The 23,367-nt window shown below is 36.3% G+C and overlaps 1 protein-coding gene across 3 annotated transcripts in view; it reads left to right on the top strand.

The window, feature by feature from the left end:
• The window catches only part of SPART (spartin), a 41,224-nt gene that overhangs the window by 15,044 nt on the left and 2,813 nt on the right, over positions 1-23,367 (top strand). For all 3 annotated transcript variants that reach the window (XM_029210516.1, XM_029210515.1, XM_029210517.1), the window contains exons 3-8: positions 111-308; positions 2,533-2,688; positions 5,159-5,282; positions 9,693-9,887; positions 10,919-11,077; positions 11,155-11,245. In XM_029210516.1, coding sequence (XP_029066349.1) covers positions 111-308; positions 2,533-2,688; positions 5,159-5,282; positions 9,693-9,887; positions 10,919-11,077; positions 11,155-11,245 — 923 coding nt within the window. The remainder of the gene's footprint in view (positions 1-110; positions 309-2,532; positions 2,689-5,158; positions 5,283-9,692; positions 9,888-10,918; positions 11,078-11,154; positions 11,246-23,367) is intronic.

The raw sequence follows: 23,367 nt of genomic DNA on the forward strand, positions 1-23,367 counted from the left end.
GTAAAATGCATTTCAAACTTTAAAATGTGTGTTTGCTAGTATAACAATATTTAAAACCTCGGTGAAAACCTAGTTCTATTAATTGATTTGTTTTAAATTAACCTTTTCAGGTTTGTGACTGGTTGTATCCTCTAGTTCCTGATAGATCTCCAGTTCTTAAATGTACTATAGGAGCCTACATGTTTCCTGATACAATGTTACAAGCATCAGGATGCTTTGTGGGGGTCGTCTTGTCTTCTGAATTACCAGAAGATGATAGAGAACTCTTTGAGGATCTATTAAGACAAATGTCTGACCTTCGGCTCCAGGTAACTTGTGCGATCACCTTCAGGATGTAAACCTACTGTAACATAAGCATTTCTGCTTTTAAAGAAACTGTAATAAGCTCTAATGTGATCAGAGTTAGGAAACTGAGAGTATATCATTTGCTTGCGTATTCACAAATACAAGTTGGGAATTGGCTGTAAATGGTGATTAAGATTGTGGTCTCTGGAGTCAGATTGCCTCTGTTTGAATTTGAACTCTTCCGCTTAATAGCTGTTTAACTCAAGCTGTTGATCTTCTCTATAGTTTAGTTTCTTTATCATAAAGTCAGGATAATGGTAACATCCACTTCATTGGGCTGTGATGAAGATTAAAAGTTAATACATTAAGGCACTTACATCAGTGCTAGCAAGTAGTAATGTTCTGTGAATATTTGCTTTTGTTATGACCACTGTCTTACTTCTCAGTTGGGAAAGTGGGCCAATGGGACTAAATGGTGAAGTGACGGTAATTTCAGCATTATCATCTGGGTAATATTGGACATTTTAGGGGTATGACTTGAGGAACAGGTTTTGTTTGAGGGAATTGTCTTTGTTCTCATGATGAACGAAGGCAAAATAAAATGTGATTTAAAATACGGTTGGTCATCCTGTGAACTTGCCTTATTTAGCCCATTTCCTCTGCCCACATGCTGATCTGTTATAGGGAGTTGAAATAGAGTATAATGGAGATATTTTCTTTAAGTGTTCTTGCCCATCCTAATGTAGGACAAGAGGGGGAAAATATGTTTGATTGTGAATACTGACAGTTATCTGAGGTTGAAGGAGATTCACAGCATGGTAGTGTAATCTTTTATTTTCTCTTTCAGTCAGCAGATACTTAGAATTCATTATTTAACCTGGTTCTATGTTAAATGACGGGGTGGGAAGAAAGAACAGAGGAGGCTATAAAGATACATATATAACAGCTCTTATTCTTGAGCACCTTACAGTCTGTTGAATAATCACAGTACAGTATGAGAGGTGATGGAAATAAAAGTGAAAGGAGGTCTGGGAGGATTTCACAAAATAGTTTCCTTTGAGTTCAGTCATGAAAGATTGGTTCCTTTTTTCTGAGGAAATAGAATACACTTTTAATCCATACCTGTATTAAAAATTTAAGATCAGAGGTGGTGGGAGCAGATCACCAGCTAAGTGAAAGGTCGGAGAGTCATCTCAGCATTACGTTGTAAGAACTATATATGAGAATGACCTGGTGATCAACATGTTCTTAAATACTAGATATTTAAGCTGCGTTAACAAAACCCACGGCCCCCATACAGAAGTCTGTGTAGCCTCGATGTGCTTAGGAGAGGAGTTTACAAAAGCAGCAACATGGTCAAATGGATATGGGTTTAAGTCTAATAAGCTTTGCTGTTTACTAGCTGAATGAAGTGACATTCCTTAAGTATTCCAGACCTTTTATGGAGCTGTTTCTCCCTTTACCCCTACATTCATTTGGCCTGTATTACTGGACTCTAGGAGAGAAATTAAACTGACCTTTAGGTTATATATTTATTTCCTCTGTTCAGTTTTATTTTTTTGGTTGAATGTTATTTTTAGTTTTCTGTACTGTCCTAGAACTCCAACAGTAAACAAAAGCTAGTTACTAGCTATACTTTTGATTTGCCTTTACTCTTAAGCATTCATTCAGCAAAGTGTACGCAAGCAGATTATCTTTAGTGTTGAGTGCAAAAATGGAAAAACAAAATCAGCCTTCCAACAATGCAGAGTAGTTAAACTGGACATGAGGTTTGTTAATTGCCTTTATTTATTTATTTTTGAAATTTTGAATTTAATTTATTTTTTTATACATTAGGTTCTTATTAGTTATCCATTTTATACATATTAGTATATATATGTCAATCCAATCTCCCAATTGTTAATTGCCTTTAAACTCATTTAGTCTTGTATGTGTTTTCTAAAACTTATAATTTATTGTTTAACTAAATTCAAATGTAGCTGCATCTGATTTAACGATCACTTGTACCAACTACTGCTATAAGTTTATCTCTTGTACTTTGTTTTTTTTGAAATTTGCTTTAGGCCATATCCTGTGAGCCAAAGAACTCAAACGTTTGAGGTTTGGTGATGAGATAAAAGTATAGAGAAAAACTAGTAAAAGTAGTTGTAAAACACTGTCATTTGAATAGGTATATTATTGGAGCATGGTGTACTGTAGCTTAGAGGAAATTTGAATTTGAGCTAAGCTTAGGCCTTTACTCCCTAGGCCAACTGGGACCGGGCAGAAGGAGAAAATGAATTCCAAATCCCTGGAAGATCAAGATGCCCCTCTAACCAGTTGAAGGAAGCCAGTGGCACTGATGTGAGACAGTTGGACCCAGGCAGTAAGGATGTGCGTCATAAGGGAAAACGGGGGAAAAAGGTTAGTAGAGTAAGTGAAAGATCAACAAGGTATGAGTGTGTGTTCTATTCTAATGGTACCTTTCACCAGTTTAAATTATTTATAAGATCCCCATTTACTGAAGCAGAGCAACTTGCAGATTCACAGTTATCACTGGTAAAATAATTATAATCAGCTTTAATATTTCCCTTTCCAAGTATTTGTTATTTAAACTGTTTTAAAAGGTAATCTATGTTTGGGGGGATAGTTTTTTGCAACTATTTGAAAGATTTTTATAATTACGTTAATGATGTGTATGCTTTTTGTTTTGTGTTATTCTCCACCTTCCTATATACACCAAGATCTTTGGGCTAGGTATGCTTTTCCTTACACTACCATTTTTATTCAGTTCCTTATTTCTTCATTAATAGTCAACAGAACAGAGAAAATGGGCTTTTAAAAAAATACACTTAGTAGTTTCTTCTTTCATTTCTTAGATTTTGTGATATGTTCCAAATGGTAAATTTGGATTAGAGTTTAGGAAATATTTATTGAGTGCTAGAAAGATGAGCATAGTGGGAAAAAATTTTAATTTCTCATCTCAAAATATTTCCCATCTAGTGGGGAGGACATATTAGCAAAGAGATAATTTCTACCCAATGTGATCATTAGATGAAAGTACATAAGTTGTCTAGAACGCTAGGTTATACCTTCCGCATAGATGAGTGGTGTGGGAAGCAGTTAAGGAGGCTGCTCCTGGAAGGCACTATGGCTAAGATGAGTCCCGAAGGTGAAATAAGCAAACCTATGGTGAAAGAAAGTAACACTGTGTGAGTATTGAATTGTAAACAGTTTCGTACTGTTCTTTGTTGTATTCCATATTATAAGTGCTCAGTAATTGTCTTTGGAATTAATGAATATCACATGAATATTCTACTTTTACTTGCCAACTGTCACTGTGGGTTATGTTGAGCATCTTAGACCAGCTTTATGAGGACATTGGGAGTCCAAACTGGAAGTTAGAACTTCATTTTAAAAAATATAATTCCTTGGTTAAAAAAAAATCCAATTATATTAAAATATATATACTTTTGGAAACCTTTACTCCCACCTTTGTCCCTGTCTACACCATTCCTCCTGCCACTGTCGGTAATTACTTTTATTAGGATCTTGTGTTTCTTTCCTGGATTTTTTGAGGCAGATAAAAGCAAACAAAATCTGTAATTATTTCTCTCCCTTTCTTATACATAAGGGAACATCATATAGAGTGTCCTATATATATTTTTTTTTTTTTTTGATAATAAAGTCTGGGGTAAATAGAGAACTTCCTCAGTCTTTTTTACCTTATATTTCATTGTATGAATATATCATAGTTTCTTTAATCAGTCTCTTATTGAGGGGTGTTTGGTGTGATTGTTTGGTATTACAAGCAGTGCTTCAATGAATGACTTTGTAGAGCCATTGATTCATACATCTGCAGGTAATTCATCAAATAAATTCTTAGAGATGGGGTTACTGTGTCAACAGGTAAATGCATTTGTAATTCTGATAGATTTTGCTACATTGCCCTCCCTAAGGAGGATACTGTTCAGCACTGCACCAGTAGCTGTTGGAGCATACCTGTCTCCCCACAGCCTGCTCAACAGAGTGGTGGTCTATTTTTTGGCAATCCGATGATGAGAGAAATATATTGGAATATATTAATTTGCATCAGTTTTATTATGAGTGAGTTGAGCAAATGCATAAGGGTAACTTGAATTTTGTTTTCTGTGTGATGTCTAGTTATGTCCTTTGTCCATTTTTATTACTGGGTTGTTAGTCCTTTTCTTCACAATTTCTAGGAGCTCTTTATATATTAGGGACATTGGCACATTGTCAAAGATAGAAGTTGCAAATTATAATGAGGTCTGAGTTAGCCTACTCCTAAGTTTTTAGAATGAAAACAAATTTAGCTTTGAGATTTTGAATGTTGGCCCTAGCTGTTAAATTAGCAAAGTACAAGTATTTCTGTTTCCCATTTCCATTCAAATGGAATGGTAGATTCTGTGTTTATATACTTTTATTTACTTTTGCTTGATTTCTGTCAAAACCAGTTTATTTGGATACATCCTTCCTTACTGACTGAGTCATTTAACAGAAATCTTTTAACCTCACTGAGTACTGTATGCATACATACCAATATCTAGGGGGTGATAGCTCTATGAAAACTCAGAGTGGTCAAAGAAAGAAAAAAATTAATCAATTTAAATATAATTTGATAAATGCTGTATTGGAGGTATGTTGGTATTTAAATCTTACTTACCAATGGTACCTAACATAAGACCAGAACAGTTTTCACCTTCACGGTGGTTATGGTATTGCACTTTATGTAATAAAATGTACTTATAACTAGGTTGCCTGGAAATATTTTCATTAATTAGTATTTGTTGGCTTAATATTTTATTACAAAATGCTTATGATTTTTCCTCCTCTTAGTATTTATTTCACATTTTGAAATATTTTTACTGTTTAGACCAAAGGTACTTCAAGTGAAGAAGTTAATCTGAGTCACATTGTACCTTATGAGCCAGTTTCAGAAGAAAAAGCAAAGGAATTACCTGAATGGAGTGAGAAAGTGGCTCAAAACATTTTGTCAGGTATTATAGTAATGTTAACTTTTTTGCCTGCATAATGTGAAACCTTTTAATCCCATTAGAGAATACTTGGAAAGATACTATTTTATGTTTTGGTTTTAAATGATCAGTTTATAAATATTTAAAAATAGAAGGAACTAGTCTCTTTGAATGTCACATATTGTCATATTGGTGTAAGTTCTTCTTGGTCTATTATTCTTTGTTTTACTCTTGGGAAAATTGGTAGTGGAAAGCTTCAAGAATCTCCAAACTTTCAGAATAGCTCTGAACATAAAATTAGTTATTTTCCTTTCCCCTTTGAAATTCCCCCTTAATCTTTTTTTCTCCCCTCTCCTTCCTCCTTCTCCACCAAAAAAATGACATTCATCTGTCTTTGGAAGTAAAGTAGCACTCGCCTAACTTCATGGCAATACAGGCATGAGGAGACCTGAGAATTACAGCCAAGCTGTTTGGGAAGTAGACCCTACTATTTAATTATGGTTAGAAAGGGCTTCAGATCATTTATTTTAAAAACAAAATAATCATTACTGACACATGTGTTTATACTTTAATTGGTTAACAATTTAACTGCAGTAGCTCTCAGATTGAGACCTTATATTTTGTTTTTTAAAAAACATTGCCAGTCATTATTATTCAGTAAGTCAAATTCATGACCCAGTAAGGGGATCTTGACTAGTTATTTAATAGACTATCAATATAGGTTTCCATCCCTGGTTTATAGGTTTAAACTCATTAAAATAATGGAGGTGTCTAAAGCAGAGGAAATCTTTAACATGAAAAACCAACAAACTAAAATAAGTGAAAAATGATTAAGTAGCTAGGAGCAAACAAAATATTTTGCCCAATGTCAAAGAGCTGCTTGATACAAGTAGAAAAGATAAAGCCAAATTTTCAAATATATGTGTAACAGTTAAAATTTATCCTTGAAAGAGATTTTTAAAGAAGTTGTAAAGGGACTTCCCTGGTGGTCCAGTGGTTAAGACTTTGCCTTCCAATGCAGGGGGTGCAAGTTCAATCCCTGGTTGAAGAGCAAAGATCCCACATGGCTCCTGGCCAAAAAAAAGCAAAATGTAAAACAGAAGCAATATTGTAACAAATTCAATAAAGACTTTAAAAATGGTGCACATCAAAAAAACAAAAGTTGTAAAGAGAAACCTTCACTCTTACTACCTTGCACCCTAACTTTACAGGCTGCTAAGTTGTTAATTAGGTCAGTGTTAGAAAATTAGCCCTTATCCACACATGTGTAGGTAACTAAATTCAAAGGTAATTAAGTTTTTGAGTTTATACTGCTATAAGACTGTATAGTATCCATGTGTAACAAATCATCCCAAACTTAATGATGTGAAACAACAATTTGTTTACGCTTAGGAATTCTGTGGGCCAGGTATTCCAAAAGGTCATATCAGGGATGGCTTGTATCTGCTTCATGATGTCAGGGCCTCAGCTAGGAAGAGTCAAAGGCCGACTAGTGACTCAGTAGCTGGGGGCTGGAATCATTTGAAGCCTCCTTCAGTCACACTGGAGTTGGCATCTGGGTTAGGAGAGCTCAAGATCTAGGACTGCCTACACATGACCTCTCCATGCCTCTTGACTTCCTCACAGCAGGGCAGCCTTAAGCTCATCTGGCATCTGCGTAGTAGCTCAGGGTTCAAGCGTGAATGGTCCACCAAATAGGCAGAAGCTGCATTACCATTTCTGACATACTCTTGGAAATTTCCAGCATCATTAGTTTTAAGCAAGTAACAAGCCTGCCCAGATTCAAGGAAATGTGACATAGACCCCACTTCTCAATGGGAAGAATGTCAAGGTCATGTTGAAAGAACATGTGGAACAGGAGATACTGTTTTTGACCATCTTTGGAAAATACCATGGGCCACAAAATCTTAGGACTCCTAGGTACCATACAGATTCCACACACTGGTTCTATTCGAAGAAGTAGATCATCCTGAGAGCCAGCTAATGCTGAGGAGAGATCTCTTCATAGATTTCAAAAGAACTGTTAGCAGTGCATCATTTGAAAATGAGCCAAAACTACCTTCTAGTAACACTTAGAGACCTTCTTTACTACTTGGGACTTTAGTGTCTTCAGGCTTGTAACTCTCTTCCTTTTCATCCTGTATCCTCAGGGCTAGAGTTTTAGCAATAGCCCTAATAATGACATTAAAACTATTTAACTGCCAATCAGAATACCTGTCTCCTTATATACTTTTTAATAGGTAGCATGAAAAACAACTAGCTCACTGAATACTTAAGGTACGAGTTACAGAGAAAGGTGTAAGAAATATCCAAAATTTACTCCAGAAAAAATTATCTGATCTGTCAAGAAACTATTTCTACCTCACTCATGTAGGTTCTGTACAAAGATGAGTAACCAGGGATCTAAATTGAGCTCACTCACCTTATCCCAGTGATGAGTAAAGATCAGTAAAAGCTATAGTCTTATACGTTATGAATGTAAGAGGTGAAAAAACAATGCTTAAAATTTACACATGTAGAAAATTTGTGTGAGAAGCTTAGACTTACATTACACTTTAAGAAGGCAGCTGCCAAACATTTTAGATGGAGTAGAGTCTAATAAGCTAATTTGGGAGGAGGGAGAAGATTGGTGGCAGTAGACTGAATAGAGCCCCCATTGGGTTAGGTTTGAATTAGGTCATTTTATGTCATATGCCAACCTCTCACTTATTCAGCATTCATTCATTGCCTGCTATCTCTCAGCATTAACTGGGTGTGTAGGACGCAGACATGGATAGAATAAATCTATATCTGGCATTACACATGCCGTTTAAAAGATCTTAATAGCTACCAATGAAATACTGTATTTCCATATCTTCTATTGCAGCCTTTACAGTTTTAATTATCTCTTCCATGGTGATATCTTGTTTATAATTAACATCTAGTTTTTCTCTTTATTAGTCCTGTGACTTTTCATTTATCTCACTTCCACTTATTTTTCTGAAAGTCTTCGATGGACTCCGTCCCCCTTGTTTGATATAGTTTCTTTGTAGGATTATAGTCTACTTGAGCTCTCCTTTGTGCATTGTCATTTATTTTATGATTTATTAGTTTTCCTTAACTTCAAGTTCAGCTGTTTTTCACCTAACACTTTTCAATCTATCAGTTAACTCTAAAAACGCATAATTTTTTTCTTGACTAGACATCTTCAGTCCCTTTATTGTTATGTGAACTCCTGGCTGGAACCTGTTTGCCTGGGTTTGAGCCCTGATCCTCCGCCAAGGGTAGGACAGTGGGGATAGGGTTGGAGCCGGAGGTGGACATGTTGTCTGAAACAGGAAGAGAAACACATCAATTTTTCCAATCAGTTACTACTTGGTACTTTTCATTCACATTTTTAAATGGGTATGATTTTCACATCATTGGATGCCTGCTTACTAATGGGCTGAAGTAATTATGTAAAAACCATGGCACAGATCTTGGAAAACATACTTAAGTATTTTTAAAAGCTCATTGTTTCAGGGTATAGCCAAAAAGGAGATATTTAAAATTGTAACTCTCCCCAGGGGAGGGTAACACTTTCCTCCCCCCTTTTAGGGAAAACTGTTCCCCTTGTGTTTGTTTTCTTGGTTCTCCCATCTCCTTCCCACTTCTCCTCTTCCCACATGCTGTCTAGCTCAAGGCCTTTTCTTTTCACTAGAGAAGTCTCTGTCACCCTGCTTTCTCTCTGACAGTCTCTGCTTCTTTCATTCTTGCTGCAAGAAGCATGAGCAAAGCAAAAGGCTAGGGCCTAGTCTCATGAGAAATAGCTAGAAATAGCTCAATCTTCTTTTCTTTTAGAGTTTTTCTTCTCCTGAATTTTTTGGGAGTTCTCATGTCTTTGTCGTTCGCTTTAAAGTGCAAATTAAAAGGTGCTGAGATCAAGGGATTTGGGATTGAGGAAGGAGCAGAACCCCCTGCCTTATGTCTTTAGCCCAAAGCAAACAAGCAAAAGTTCTGCCTTGGTGTTTGAGATACAGGTTGTTGGTGTATCTGTCAGCTTCAAGGCTTTGTGGGGGAAAAGTGGTGCCTGGACTAAGGCAAAAAGAACAAGGATACTGGGTCTTCTAGCCAAATACCATCGTAATGGCACCAAAACCCCAAATTAGTCCCTAACAGTAGTATACTGTGGTAAGTAATATATAGAGATGCCTACAAGTTGTAGTGACAGCATGATACAAAACTGTTGTTGAGTGATATATGACCTAAGTATTGAAAGACAAATTTACTTAGAAAAGGTATATATTACAGGCAGAACACTACAAGTACAAAGTTGGCTTGAAAATTTATGGCATTTTTGGGATTTGAATATTGAACTCCTTGGTTTTTTTTTTCCTGTTGATCAGTTATTTGTTAAAGGGCTTAAAGATATAATCAGTCCTAATTTTGTGCAATTCAAAAATTTCCTTTAAAAAGGTGCTTCCTGGGTGAGTTGGGGTTTGGTCAAAGGTGCTGAGTTTACTGGCAAAGCCATCCAGAAAGGCGCTTCTAAACTCCGAGAACGGATTCAACCAGAAGAAAAACCAGTGGAAGTTAGTCCAACTGTGACCAAGGGACTTTATATAGCAAAACAGGCTACCGGAGGAGCAGCGAAAGTCAGTCAGTTCCTGGGTAAAGTAACTTTAGATTCCTTTACTTTTTTTCAGTTAAATAAAAATAATCTCTTAGTCCAGGTTAATCTAAATCTCATTTAGATGTTTTAAATTTAAGAGTAAAGAATTAGGACAAAGCAGTTTTGCCTTTCTACTCAGGGTAGAATCAGTAATCCAGCAACATCAACCTGAGAGCCTTAGAAATATTTCAGGCACTTGACACACCTACTGATTCAATATCTCCATTTTTATAAGATCTCTCGGTGATTCTTATTTGCATATTAAAGTCTGAGAAACACTGGTTAGGGGTGGTTTTGTTGTGTTGGAGAGGGGAGTGTCTGTGCATTTGAAAAGGAATGTGTTTGCTATCCTTGAATATGACACATTCTTTTAAGGACAACTCACTGCATAAGCAGTTGAGAGTCAAGAGTGAGGGATGTATTGTCTTGAATAAAGCTGACTTAGTGATTCTGGTGTCAGCCTTCCCTAGTAATATGCCTCTAAACCCCTCTCCTTTGAGGATCACAGCTCTAAAGTTTGGTATTTTAAGATGGTCAGATAGCTCCTTAGAGGATTGTCATAAAATTTAGTAAGATTATCTTTTTGGTATTTGGTATTCTTTGGAGTCAGATTTTTGGTTTGTTTACTTTTACATAGACTTAAATACTTTATTACTATTTCAGTGAGTATTTGCTGATAGGGAGAAAAAGTATGAATACGCTTAGCTGGAAAACATGAAAGTTGGACCTACCAGTCTTGCATTGCAGATAGAAAAGGTGGATGGTTCTCTTCTAAGCAAATTGCCAAAAAGAACATTATATTTAAGAGTCAGTAATCTCTGCAAACACATCCTTAAACTAAGCAATAGCCTTTGTTTAAAAAGTAACCAGCCCTGTTTTCATTATTTTTTAAATAGGAATGGTAACATTATACAGTAAAACAACTTTAGATGCTCATGGAAGACTTTTGCTAAGTGAGAGTGGTAAAATCAAGGGAAGAATACATTTTTTGCTAAGTTTTTTTGTTTTTGTTTTTTTATGGTTATATTAGTTGACGGAGTTTGTACTGTAGCAAATTGTGTTGGAAAGGAATTAGCTCCACATGTCAAGAAGCATGGAAGCAAACTTGTTCCAGAATCTCTTAAAAAAGACAAAAATGGGAAGTCTCCCCTGGATGGTGCTATGGTTGTAGCAGCAAGCAGTGTTCAAGGTAACATAAAGGTCTAAAACTTTAGGAAGATCTTTTTGCTGAGGGCTGGTTTTACTTACTTTTAAATGTATTTGCAGGATTTTCAACTGTCTGGCAAGGATTGGAATGTGCAGCTAAATGCATTGTTAATAATGTTTCAGTAGAAACTGTACAAACTGTCAGATACAAGTAAGTTGAATTTTATCATTTTAATGATGAAATCTCTTGTAGCATTTGTAAAACTCTAGGACAGTTAAAATGATTGTGTAGTTATTTTTATTAAGTATCTGATAAAACAGTTTTTTTCACTTGCTATTTTTAAGTAGGGAGAAAAATAAAGTTTTAGCAAATTAATAGTATTACTGTGACTTTGCCTTTATATTACTGTTATAAATACTTGTTCATCATTAATGGAAAGAATAGGTTTAAGTTTTTTTTTTTAATGCCTGGAATTTCTGTATGCCTTATTAACTGCATGTTCTTGATGGGTGATGTTTGTCTATAGTTTTGACGGGGAAAACTTGAATTATAATTAAACTGTTGTACTTTGTTAATACTAGCCCCTTCTATATACAAAGAATGTTAAATTTTCACACCTTATGAATCTACCACTGTGCATCTGTATTGGAATAGACAGATGGTATGAGAAGACCTACCATTAAGAAATAGACAAACATAGAAATGAATGATTTATTCAAGCTTATCCGATAAGTGGTATTAAAGATAAGACTTAAGAACAGGATTTTCTGATTTTAGCTCTTTATTCTGTCTTTATAAGTACTAGAGGGCTAAACTTAAATTTAGTATGAAGGACCTGAGTTGCTTTCTTAGCTTTGAATTAGTTTAGATCTTAATATTTAATTTTATTTCGAAGAAAAAAAATAATGGTGTTCTCAACTCTTGGTTATTTGTGTTAATTATTTACTCACTGACAGCATTTGAGTTAATAATTATATATCAGACGTTGTGTTCAGTGCTTTCCATGTGTATTATTTAATCTTTAACACTATTATCTCCATTTTACAGATGAAGAAACCAAATGCTTTTGAGCCTTAAATACTTGTTAAGAATTGTACCCCCCTAGTAAGTGGTAGAGCTGGGATGTAAGCCAGGTCCCCCTGTCATGCAGTATCAGAGAACAGTGCTGGGCCAACACTGCCCTTAATGGGATATCTGTGCAAGTTTAGTATCTAGAGTTATTTTCTAACGCTACCTAGCATGCGTTTAGACTCCCTCCCACCACAATAAATTACCTTTGGTTTAGGAAATACTAACTTAATTTCCAGCCTGAGTTGATTTTATCTGCTCAGTCTGGGGCATGCATACCTTAGAATCAAAGCAACACAGCCATATCATCTTGGAGTGTCGATTTTACCAAAGGATTTGGAAAACAAAATGCAGAGTAGATCTGAAATTTTGGTGGAGATGTAAAACTCAAGTCTCCCAGCTCACTTCCTGCTACTTGTGGCATTGACCTCTAACACTCTTTTTGTTATGCCTTTCAGGTTACTTTGATGGATGAGTCATAATTAGGAAAATGGTTTCTTCTTTTGTTGCAAGAGTAGGAGAAAGTCAGAGTGTCTTTTAGACCAAAAGTGGGTTATTTTCAGATTATCATATGTTAGCACATATAAATAGGCAGTCATATGATTAAGTAGGAAGTGCTTTATTGGGTTTGCCCATTTCCTACTTTAATGAAAAAAAAATGCTTACCTAAGTACAGTTAAGTGGAGCCCTGTTAAAAGGTTTGAGATTCACATAATGAGGAAGTACAGGTTTTGGTGTAGATTTTGTATTCTTGTCCTTAGTGAGGAGAACTTAATATGATAAATAGGGTATTTTAACTGGTTCTGAGCTAATTTATTTCTGTTATGGTGTACATTGCTAGTTTTATCCTTTCCTCCAAAGATTCATGGAGTGAAAAAAAGCAGGTGAGAATTTATTTAAGTAGGTTTGTATTTCCAGTTATAAGGGTACTTTAGTCTTAGCAGTAACTTAATTAGAAAACTTGGAAAGATGGGAGGGACAGTGGGGAATAACAAGTTTTGTCCAAGTAATACTGTTTTCTCACTTATGAATAATCTGGCTCAGAAGTAGAAATTGCTTTTTAGGGGAAGAAACTGCAAGTATTAAACCAGTAATAACTCAGTGATATTTATCACTCAAGAATTGGAAAAGCTTGTTGTTCTTTCATTTAATTTAGTTCTCAATAATTTACATAAATTTACATTTATTTACATTTATGAGTTTACATTTATTTACACTGTGAAAATTATCTGATAGAGTGAGCATTTGTGTTTTTCTGCTCTCATCCAACTGATGGTTGTATAGTAAAGAAAACTTATTATTTTTGGAAAATGTGTATTCTTATTGTCTGTGAGAAATTATTTCCCCAAGTAGTCATGTAACATTTTATGGAAAAACTCAAGCGAACTTTTTGGCCAGCCCAGTATTATATAAACTTCTTTATCTGATTTCTGGTAGTATAAGCCAATGCAGAGGATTATTTTTTTAATCTAGGCTATTTAAAGGCAGTTTGTATTAGAGAAGTATATTCTCCATGCCTTTTATGGTTTTGATTATGATTCAGGACTGTGTTCATTGATTATGAATGATTTACCTAGAGATCTATATAATTAATTACTCTCCTAAATTTTTAAGGTAAATGTATAAGAAATATTTATTAAGACTTTATTTTTTTGGTTACATTAATACTTTTGTCCTATTTTAGATTTAGGAACATGAAGACCTACAGGAACAATGAAAAGCAATTAAGTAACTTTAAACCTGCTATATTTAATTGCAGTATAGTATCTATTAAATAATTCATCACTCTTCTACATAGCTTCTAAAGTTCACCTTTAAGCTCCTTTTTTTCCACTTTAAATTGTTTAGAGGAAAATAATATAACTTCAGTAAGTTAGGTGCATTTTTCGTTTCCCCTCAGTAATATTTTATCTTAGAACACATTTGTGAAGAATAAGCTTAGTAAAAATATTTTCCTATAAGAATTTACTCTTATAAGGTATAGTATTTTATTGGTTTATTTAATGAATTTTAATTACAATTCCCCTTAAATTTGCACTGGGTGAAGGGGCAAATTCAAATCCATTTGAGGGTATCTCCTTTGGCAGATGTCATGTTACCCAAAATGAATTCTATATAACATCTACTCAGGAGTTATATAGGATTAGTCTTCTCTTTTCAATATGGTAACTACACAAATATTTAAACACAGTCATTATATCTTAACTTATTTTTTCTTTACTAAATACTCCCAGTTTAACAATTCCATATATAGTTTGAATTCCAGATCCTTCCTTCATCACTGTTCTTCTCAAAATATGGAACCCAAAATTGAATCTAATATTCCAAAGGTCTTGTGACCAGATTAAATACAGTAGGGTTGCCTCTCTTGTGTTGGTCATATTTAGCATGTGATAAACGTGGCACAGAAAACAAAGAGTATATCTTTATAGTAGCTGTTACTTTATTGGCCCATATCAAACATGTTTTTTTTTTCACTTTTATTTATTTTTATACAGCAGATTCTTATTAGTTATCCATTTTATACATATTAGTGTATACATGTCAATCCCAATCGCCCAGTTCATCACACCACCCCCACCACCACTACCCCCCTGTGGCTCTCCCCCCTTGGTGTCCATACGTTTGTTCTCTACATCTGTGTCTCAATTTCTGCCCTGCAAACCGGTTCATCTGTACCATTTTTCTAGGTTCCACATATATGCGTTAATATACAATATTTGTTTTTCTCTTTCTGACTTACTTCACTCTGTATGACAGTCTCTAGATCCATCCACGTCTCAAAGAATGACCCAATTTCGTTCCTTTTTATGGCTGAGTAATATTCCATTGTATATATGTACCACATCTTCTTTATCCGTTCATCTGTCTATGGACATTTAGGTTGCTTCCATGACCTGGCTATTGTAAGTAGTGCTGCAGTGAACATTGGAGTGCATGTGTCTTTTTGAATTATGGTTTTCTCTGGGTATATTCCCAGTAGTGGAATTTCTGGGTCATATGGTAATTCTGTTTTTAATTTTTTAAGGAACCTCCATACTGTTCTCCATAGTGGCTGTATCAATTTATATTCCCACCAACAGTGCAAGAGAGTTCCCCTTCCTCCACACCCTCTCTAGCATTTGTTGTTTGTAGATTTTCTGATGATGCCTGTTCTAACTTGTGTGAGGTGATACCTCATTGTAGTTTTGATTTGCATTTCTCTAATAATTAGTGATGTTGAGCAGCTTTTCATGTGCTTCTTGGCCATCTGTATGTCCTCTTTGCAGAAATGTCTATTTAGGTCTTCTGCCCATTTTTGGATTGGGTTGTTTGTTTTTTGGATATTGAGCTGCATGAGCTGTTTATATATTTTGGAGATTAATCCTTTGTCCGTTGACTCATTTGCAAATATTTTCTCCCATTCTGAGGGTTGTCTTTTCGTGTTGTTTATGGTTTCCTTTGCTGTGAAAAGGCTTTGAAGTTTCTTTAGGTCCCGTTTGTTTATTTTTGTTTTTATTCCATTACTCTAGGAGGTGAATCAAAAAAGATCTTGCTGTGATTTATGTCAAAGAGTGTTCTTCCTATGTTTTCCTCTAAGAGTTTTATAGTGTCTGGTGTTTATTAGGTCTTTAATCCATTTTGAGTTTATTTTTGTGTATGGTGTTAGGAAGTGTTCTAATTTCATTCTTTTACATGTAGCTGTCCAGTTTTCCCAGCACCACTTATTGAAGAGACTGTCTTTTCTCCATTGTATATCCTTGCCTCCTTTGTCATAGGTTAGTTGACCATAGGTGCATGAGTTTATCTCTGGGCTTTCTATCCTGTTCCATTGATCTGTATTTCTGTTTTTGTGCCATACCATGTTGTCTTGATTACTGTAGGTTTGTAGTATAGTCTGAAGTCAGGGAGTCTGATTTCTCCAGCTCCGTTTTTTTCCCTCAAGACTGCTTTGTCTATTCGGGGCCTTTTGTGTCTCCATACAAACTTTAAGATTTTTTGTTCTAGTTCTGTGAAAAATGCCAGTGATAGTTTGATAGGGATTTCATGGAATCTGTAGATTGCTTTGGGTAGTACAGTCATTTTCACAATATTGATTCTTCCAATCCAAGAACATGGTATATCTCTCCCTCTGCTTTTATCATCTTTAATTTCTTTCATCAGTGTCTTACAGTTTTCTGCATACAGGTCTTTTGTCTCCTTAGGTAGGTTTATTCCTAGGTATTTTATTCTTTTTGTTGCAGTAGTAAATGGGAGTGTTTCCTTAATTTCTCTTTCAGATTTTTCATCATTAGTGTATAGGAATGCAAGATATTTCTGTGCATTAATTTTGTATCCTGCAACTTTACCAGATTCATTGATTAGCTCTAGTAGTTTTCTGGTGGCATCTTTAGGATTCTCTATGTATAGTATCATGTCATCTGCAAACAGTGACAGTTTTACTTCTTCTTTTCCAATTTGGATTCCTTTTATTTCCTTTTCTTCTCTGATTGGTGTGGCTAAAACTTCCAAAACTATGTTGAATAAGAGTGGTGAGAGTGGGCATCCTTGTCTTGTTCCTGATCTTAGAAGAAATGCTTTCAGTTTTTTACCATTGAGAATGATGTTTGCTGTGGGTTTGTCGTATATGGCCTTTATTATGGTGAGGTAGGTTCCCTCTATGCCCACTTTCTGGAGAGTTTTTATCATAAATGGGTGTTGAATTTTGTCAGAAATTTTTTTTGCATCTGTTGAGGTGATCATATGGTTTTTATTCTTCAGTTTGTTGATATGGTTTATCACATTGATTGATTTGCATATATTGAAGAATCCTTGCATCCCTGGGATAAATCCTGCTTGATCATGGTGTATGATCCTTTTAATATGTTGTTGGATTCTGTTTGCTAGTATTTTGTTGAGGATTTTTGCATCTATATTCATCAGTGATATTGGTCTGTAATTTTCTTTTTTTGTAGTATCTTTGTCTGGTTTTGGTATCAGGGTGATGGTGGCCTCATAGAATGAGTTAGGGAGTGTTCCTTCCTCTGCAATTTTTTGGAAGAGTTTGAGAACGATGGGTGTTAGCTCTTCTCTGAATGTTTAATAGAACCTGTGAAGCCATCTGGTCCTGGACTTTTGTTTGTTGGAAGATTTTTAATCACAGTTTCTATTTCATTACTTGTGATTGGTCTGTTCATATTTTCTGTTTCTTCCTGGTTCAGTCTTGGAAGGTTATACCTTTCTAAGAATTTGTCCATTTCTTCCAGGTTGTCCATTTTATTGGCATAGAGTTCCTTGTAGTAGTCTCTTAGGATGCTTTGTATTTCTGCAGTGTCTGTTGTGTCTTCCCCTTTTTCATTTCTAATTTTATTGATTTGAGTCCTCTCCCTCTTTTTCTTGATGAGTCTGGCTAATGGTTTGTCAATTTTGTTTATCTTCTCAAAGAACCAGCTTTTAGTGTTACTGATCTTTGCTATTGTTTTCTTTGTTTCTATTTCATTTATTTCTGCTCTGATCTTTATGATTTCTTTCCTTCTTCTATCTTTGGGTTTTGTTTGTTCTTCTTCCTCTAGTTCCTTTAGGTGGTTTATTTGAGATTTTTCTTGTTTCTTGAGGTAGGCTTGTATAGCTATAAACTTCTCTCTTAGAACTGCTTTTGCTGCATCCTGTAGGTTTTGGATCATCATGTTTTCATTGTCATTTGTCTCTAGGTATTTTTTGATTTCCTCTTTGATTTCTTCTATGATCTCTTGGTTATTTAGCAATGTATTGTTTAGCCTTCATGTGTTTGTGTTTTTTATGTTTTTTTTCCCTGTAATTCATTTCTAATCTCATAGCGTTGTGGTCAGAAAAGATGCTTGATATAATTTCAGTTTTCTTAAATTTACTGAGGCTTGATTTGTGACCCAAGGTGTGATCTATCCTGGAGAATATTCACCGTGAGCCCTTGAGAAGAAAGTGTAATCTGCTGTTTTGGGATGGAATGTCCTATAAATACTAATTAAGTCTATCTGGTCTGTTGTGTCATTTAAAGCTTCTGTTTCCTTATTTATTTTCATTTTGGATTATCTATCCATTGGTGTAACTGAGATGTTAAAGTCCCCCACTATTATTGTGTCACTGTCGATTGCCTCTTTTATAGCTGTTAGCAGTTGCCTTATGTATTGAGGTGCTCCTATGTTGGGTGCATATCTATTTATAATTGTTATATCTTCTTCTTGGATTGATCCCTTGATCATTATGTAGTGTCTCTCCTTGTCTCTTGTAACATTCTTTATTTTAAAGTCTATTTCATCTGATATGAGTATTGCTACTCCAGCTTTCTTTTGATTTCCATTTGCATGGAATATCTTTTTCCATCCCCTCACTTTCAGTCTGTATGTGTCCCTAGGTCTGAAGTGGGTCTCTTGTAGACAGCATGTATATGGGTCTTCGTTTTTTGGGGGGTTTTTTTTTGGTTTTTTTGCGGTACGTGGGCCTCTCACTGTTGTGGCCTCTCCCGTTGCGGAGCACAGGCTCCGGACGCACAGGCTCAGCGGCCGTGGCTCATGGGCCTAGCCACTCCGTGGCATGTGGGATCTTCCTGGACCGGGGCACAAACCCGTGTCCCCTGCATCGGCAGGCGGACTCTCAACCACTGCTCCACCAGGGAAGCTTCCCCTGGGTCTTGTTTTTGTATCCATTAAGCAAGCCTATGTCTTTTGGTTGGAGCATTTAATCCATTCATGTTTAGGTAATATCGATATGTATGTTCCTATGATCATTTTCTTAATTGTTCTGGGTTTGTTTTTGTAGGTCCTTTTCTTCTCTTGTGTTTCCCACTTAGAGAAGTTCCTTTAGCATTTGTTGTAGAGCTGGTTTGGTGGTGCTGAATTCTCTTAGCTTTTCTTTTCTGTAAAGCTTTTGATTTCTCCATCAAATCTGAATGAGATCCTTGCTGGGTAGAGTAATCTTGGTTGTAGGTTGTTCCCTTTCATCAGTTTAAGTATATCATGCCACTCCCTTCTGGCTTGTAGAGTTTCTGCTGAGAAATCATCTGTTAACCTTATGGGAGTTCCCTTGTATATTATTTGTCATTTTTCCCTTGCTGCTTTCAATAATTTTTCTTTGTCTTTAATTTTTGCCAATTTGATTGCTATGTGTCTCAGCGTGTTTCTCCTTGGGTTTATCCTGTATGGGACTCTGTGTTTCCTGGAATTGGGTGGCTATTTCCTTTCCCATGTTAGGGAAGTTTTCGACTATAATCTCTTCACATATTTTCTCAGGTCCTTTCTCTCTTCTCCTTCTGAGACCCCTGTAACGCTAATGTTGTTGTGTTTAATGTTGTCCCAGAGGTCTCTTAGGCTGTCTTCATTTCTTTTCATTCTTTTTTCTTCATTCTGTTTCGCAGCAGTGAATTCCACCATTCTGGCTTCCAGGTCACTTATCCGTTCTTCTGCCTCAGTTATTCTGCTATTGATTCCTTCTAGTCTAGTTTTCGTTTCAGTTATTGTATTGTTCATCTCTGTTTGTTTGTTCTTTAATTCTTCTAGGTCTTTGTTAAACATTTCTTACATCTTCTCAATCTTTGCCTCCATTCTTTTTCCGAGGTCCTGAATCATCTTCACTATCAATGTTCTGAATTCTTTTTTTGGAAGGTTGCCTATCTCCACTTCATTTAGTTGTTTATCTGGGGTTTTATCTCATTCCTTCATCTGGTACATAGCCCTCTGCCTTTTCATCTTGTCTATCTTTCTGTGAATGTGGTTTTTGTTCCACAGGCTGCAGGATTGTAGTTCTTCTGGTTTCTCCTGTCTGCCCTCTGGTGGATGAGGCTATCTAAGGGGCTTGTGCAAGTTTCCTGATGGGAGGGACTGGTGGTGGGTAGAGCTGACTGTTTCTCTGGTGGGTAGAGCTCAGTAAAACTTTAATCCACTTGACTGCTGATGTGTGGGGCTGGGTTCCCTCCCTGTTGGTTGTTTGGCCTGAGGCAACCCAGCACTGGAACATACCTGGGCTCTTTGGTGAGGCTAATGGCATACTCTGGGAGGGCTCACGCCAAGGAGTACTTCCCAGAACTTCTGCTGCCAGTGTCCTTGTCCCCACAGTGAAACAGAGCCAGCCCCCACCTCTGCAGGAGACCCTCCAACACTAGCAGGTAGGTCTGGTTCAGCCTCCCCTGAGGTCACTGCTCCTTCCCCTGTGTCCCGATACGCACACTACTTTGTGTGTGCCCTCTAAGAGTGGAGTCTCTGTTTCCCCCAGTCCGGTCAAAGTCCTGCAATCAAATCCCACTAGCCTTCGAAGTCTGATTCTCTAGAAGTTTCTCCTCCCGTTGCTGGACCTCCAGGTTGGGAAGCCTGACGTGGGGCTCAGAACCTTCACTCCAGTGGGTGGACTTCTGTGGTATAATTGTTCTCCAGTCTGTGAGTCACCACCCAGCAGTTATGGGATTTGATTTTACTGTGATTGCGCCCCCCCTACCATCTCACTGTGGCTTCTCCTTTGTCTTTGGATGTGGGGTATCTTTTCTGATGAGTTCCAGTGTCTTCCTGTTGATGATTGTCCAGCAGCTAGTTGTAATTCTGGTGTTCTCACAAGAGGGAGTGAGAGCACGTCCTTCTACTCCGCCATATTGGTTCAGGACCTCTGTCCAAACTTGGGTTTTTTAAAAATGAACCTTTTATTTAAAATCTGGACCTTTGTCTTATTTTTGGACAATTGATATTTGTACTTAAATAAAAAGTTTACATTTATTCTTGCTTAATTGCACTTTGTTGATTTTGACCCATCATTAAATCTATAATTTTCGCTTCAGATTTTGATGTGTGTCATATTAGCTTTCCATTTTGTGTTACCTGTAGATTTGAAAGACATGTCTTCTTTACATCTTAGATATTTTCCACAATTTTTTGTGGATAAAATCTATTCACATGCTTGCTATAGCCTTTCCTCCTGACTGATCTTTCTCCAAGATCTAATGCTTAGTGAGATTGGTGGGTCAGCTGTCTACAAATCTCCTAACAGTATTGTCATTTCTCATCTTTCAGTTTTGTCTTATTAGATACTTCTTAGTGTGGTTGTCTTCCACACCCATTCATTAAATATTGGTTCTGTCTAAGGATTTACTCTATACTCCCTTTTCTGCTCTTTGTGGATATCATCTATATCTGTGGCTACAATTACCACCTGTATTTCAGCAACTCTCAAATCTATGTTTCCTCTTAACTTTTAATCTTCAGGCTCATACATCCCAACTACATACCACTACAGCCATTCAGTCCCTGAGTCTTGTTGTTTTATATATTCATCCCTTTTGCTTCAGCCTCATTAGCACTACCTTAGAGAATAGATTTTCTTTGTTTTTCATCCAGCTCACAACTTGTTTCCTAACTTGTTCCTCAGTCTTAAACCCTTACAGTTCACAGTGCAACCTGTATTAGATCTTTCTAAAACATAAATTTGGTCATGCCATTCCCATTGATTTCAAGATAAAGTTTAAACTCCTTAGCTTCACCTACAAGGTCCTTCATAACCCATCTGCCTTTGATGGATAGACTAATAAGAAGCTATGTCTATTTTAAATATTTAAGGTTAATGTTTCTAAGAATAGTTTTGAAGGTTGCATGTAAATTGAATTTTAGGCATATTTATTAGAAAGTTGTGACTGAAATTTTGCTATAATTAGTGAAATCTGGAATCACTGCCAGTATGCTGTTTTGCTATACATTACTGAATGCACTGGAGAAATTTCAGAAAAGTCTTATTCAAATTGAAAATTGAATCCCATTGACTTATTTAGAGCATTCTTTATATTCATTTTTATTCTTAAATTGGTAGTGTTACTCAGTATATAAAATCTAATTTAATAAGCTCTAATTATAGTTAACTTTTTAAAAAGTAAGAATAAAAATTAAGCTTTATTTTTTTAAATGTTTGCTAGAGATAGGCTTTCTAGGAGTCTTTAACTGTGTAGTTTGAATCTGAATAAAGAAAAGAACTGAACAGTTATTTATCAAGCAAGAGAAGAGAGTAGGTGCCTGCCAGGAATCCTGGTTTTAGGGCATATTGGGAAGCAGAGGTAATAAGTGAGGATATACTTAAAAAATAAACACAACTGCTGAAAAACTATTGTATAGGGTCTTTGGAGATAACTGTATGATTAGTACTACGGAATTTTCAAAGTGCTTTAACATATACATCTCATTTTATAAGATAAAGGAGAGGAAATTGATGAGATGCAAAGAGGCTGAGACTTCACCAGGGTCACGCAGCTGGTTGTTGGCATGGTCGGTATTAGAATCTAGTTTTCTGGCTCCCAGTTTGGTACTTCTCTCCAGATTAACAGGAGTTGCTGCTAAAGTGGAGACAGCATGGAAGAACAAGAAAAATCATCAGGGGACCAACACAGACTTCTTTTTCAGTATATTATATTTTTTTAAATGTAGTCTTTAGAATTGTATTGCATATAGAAATATCATAAGTGCAATTTGAGGTATCAAACTGCATCAGTAGAATAGGGAACGTGCGAAATACTCAGAAGTGGAAGTTTATGAGTCTGGAGGATTTCCTGTGCTCGAAAACACTAATACGGCCACCTTCTTAAGTTATCATTGTCGCTTCATTGTAGCTAACACAGGCCTGGAGAGAGAAGCCCTGAGAGAAACCTGCTCAAGCAGGAGTTACGGGCACACTTCCATTGCTGAAACTGCTGCCGCCCCTTTCTCCTCCTTGAGCCTGAGCATTCCACCTGACAGTAGCTTTTGTGACTGGGGCTTGATTGACTTGGTTGACTGAGAAGGCCCAGTGTCTTCTGCAACATCAGCAGTCCTATGGAGTGCTGAGGGGTTGCAAAGCAACCAGGACAGGCAGAAAGCAGTCAGAAGCTTTTCTGTTGGGTAACCGTTGAAATAGCCCCAATCAAGAGTGGTATAGACATAAGGTTTGACAGATTGTAGGCTCTGCTGTGCCCTGGCTCTGATTAACATTAGGCGAAGGACAGAATGAGATATCATTCAGAAGCATAATAAGATTATTTCATATTTCTACACTGAAGTTGAAAAAAAAGACAAGCATGAATAAGCCAATAGGCTCACAAGCCACTGTTTTAGGCCAGGCTAATAGTAATAGAGTACTTGTTAATTCAGAGGACAGATCCAGTGTTAGAAAAAATGTCCAGATATTGGGTCTCAGTGCATCTAGGAAACTTCAGTGTGTCCTGGAGAAAATTGTAAAGTTTTGCCTCTTTGTTCTTGTATGTTGTTTAAGCAGTCCTCTACTTGGGGAAGTGTATGGACAAGAAAAGCTTTAAAAGACTGGTGCTTTAA

The sequence above is a fragment of the Monodon monoceros genome, unplaced genomic scaffold (assembly GCF_005190385.1).
Source record: "Monodon monoceros isolate NGI ecotype Baffin Bay Population unplaced genomic scaffold, NGI_Narwhal_1 Super_Scaffold_8, whole genome shotgun sequence".
NCBI lineage: Eukaryota > Metazoa > Chordata > Mammalia > Artiodactyla > Monodontidae > Monodon > Monodon monoceros.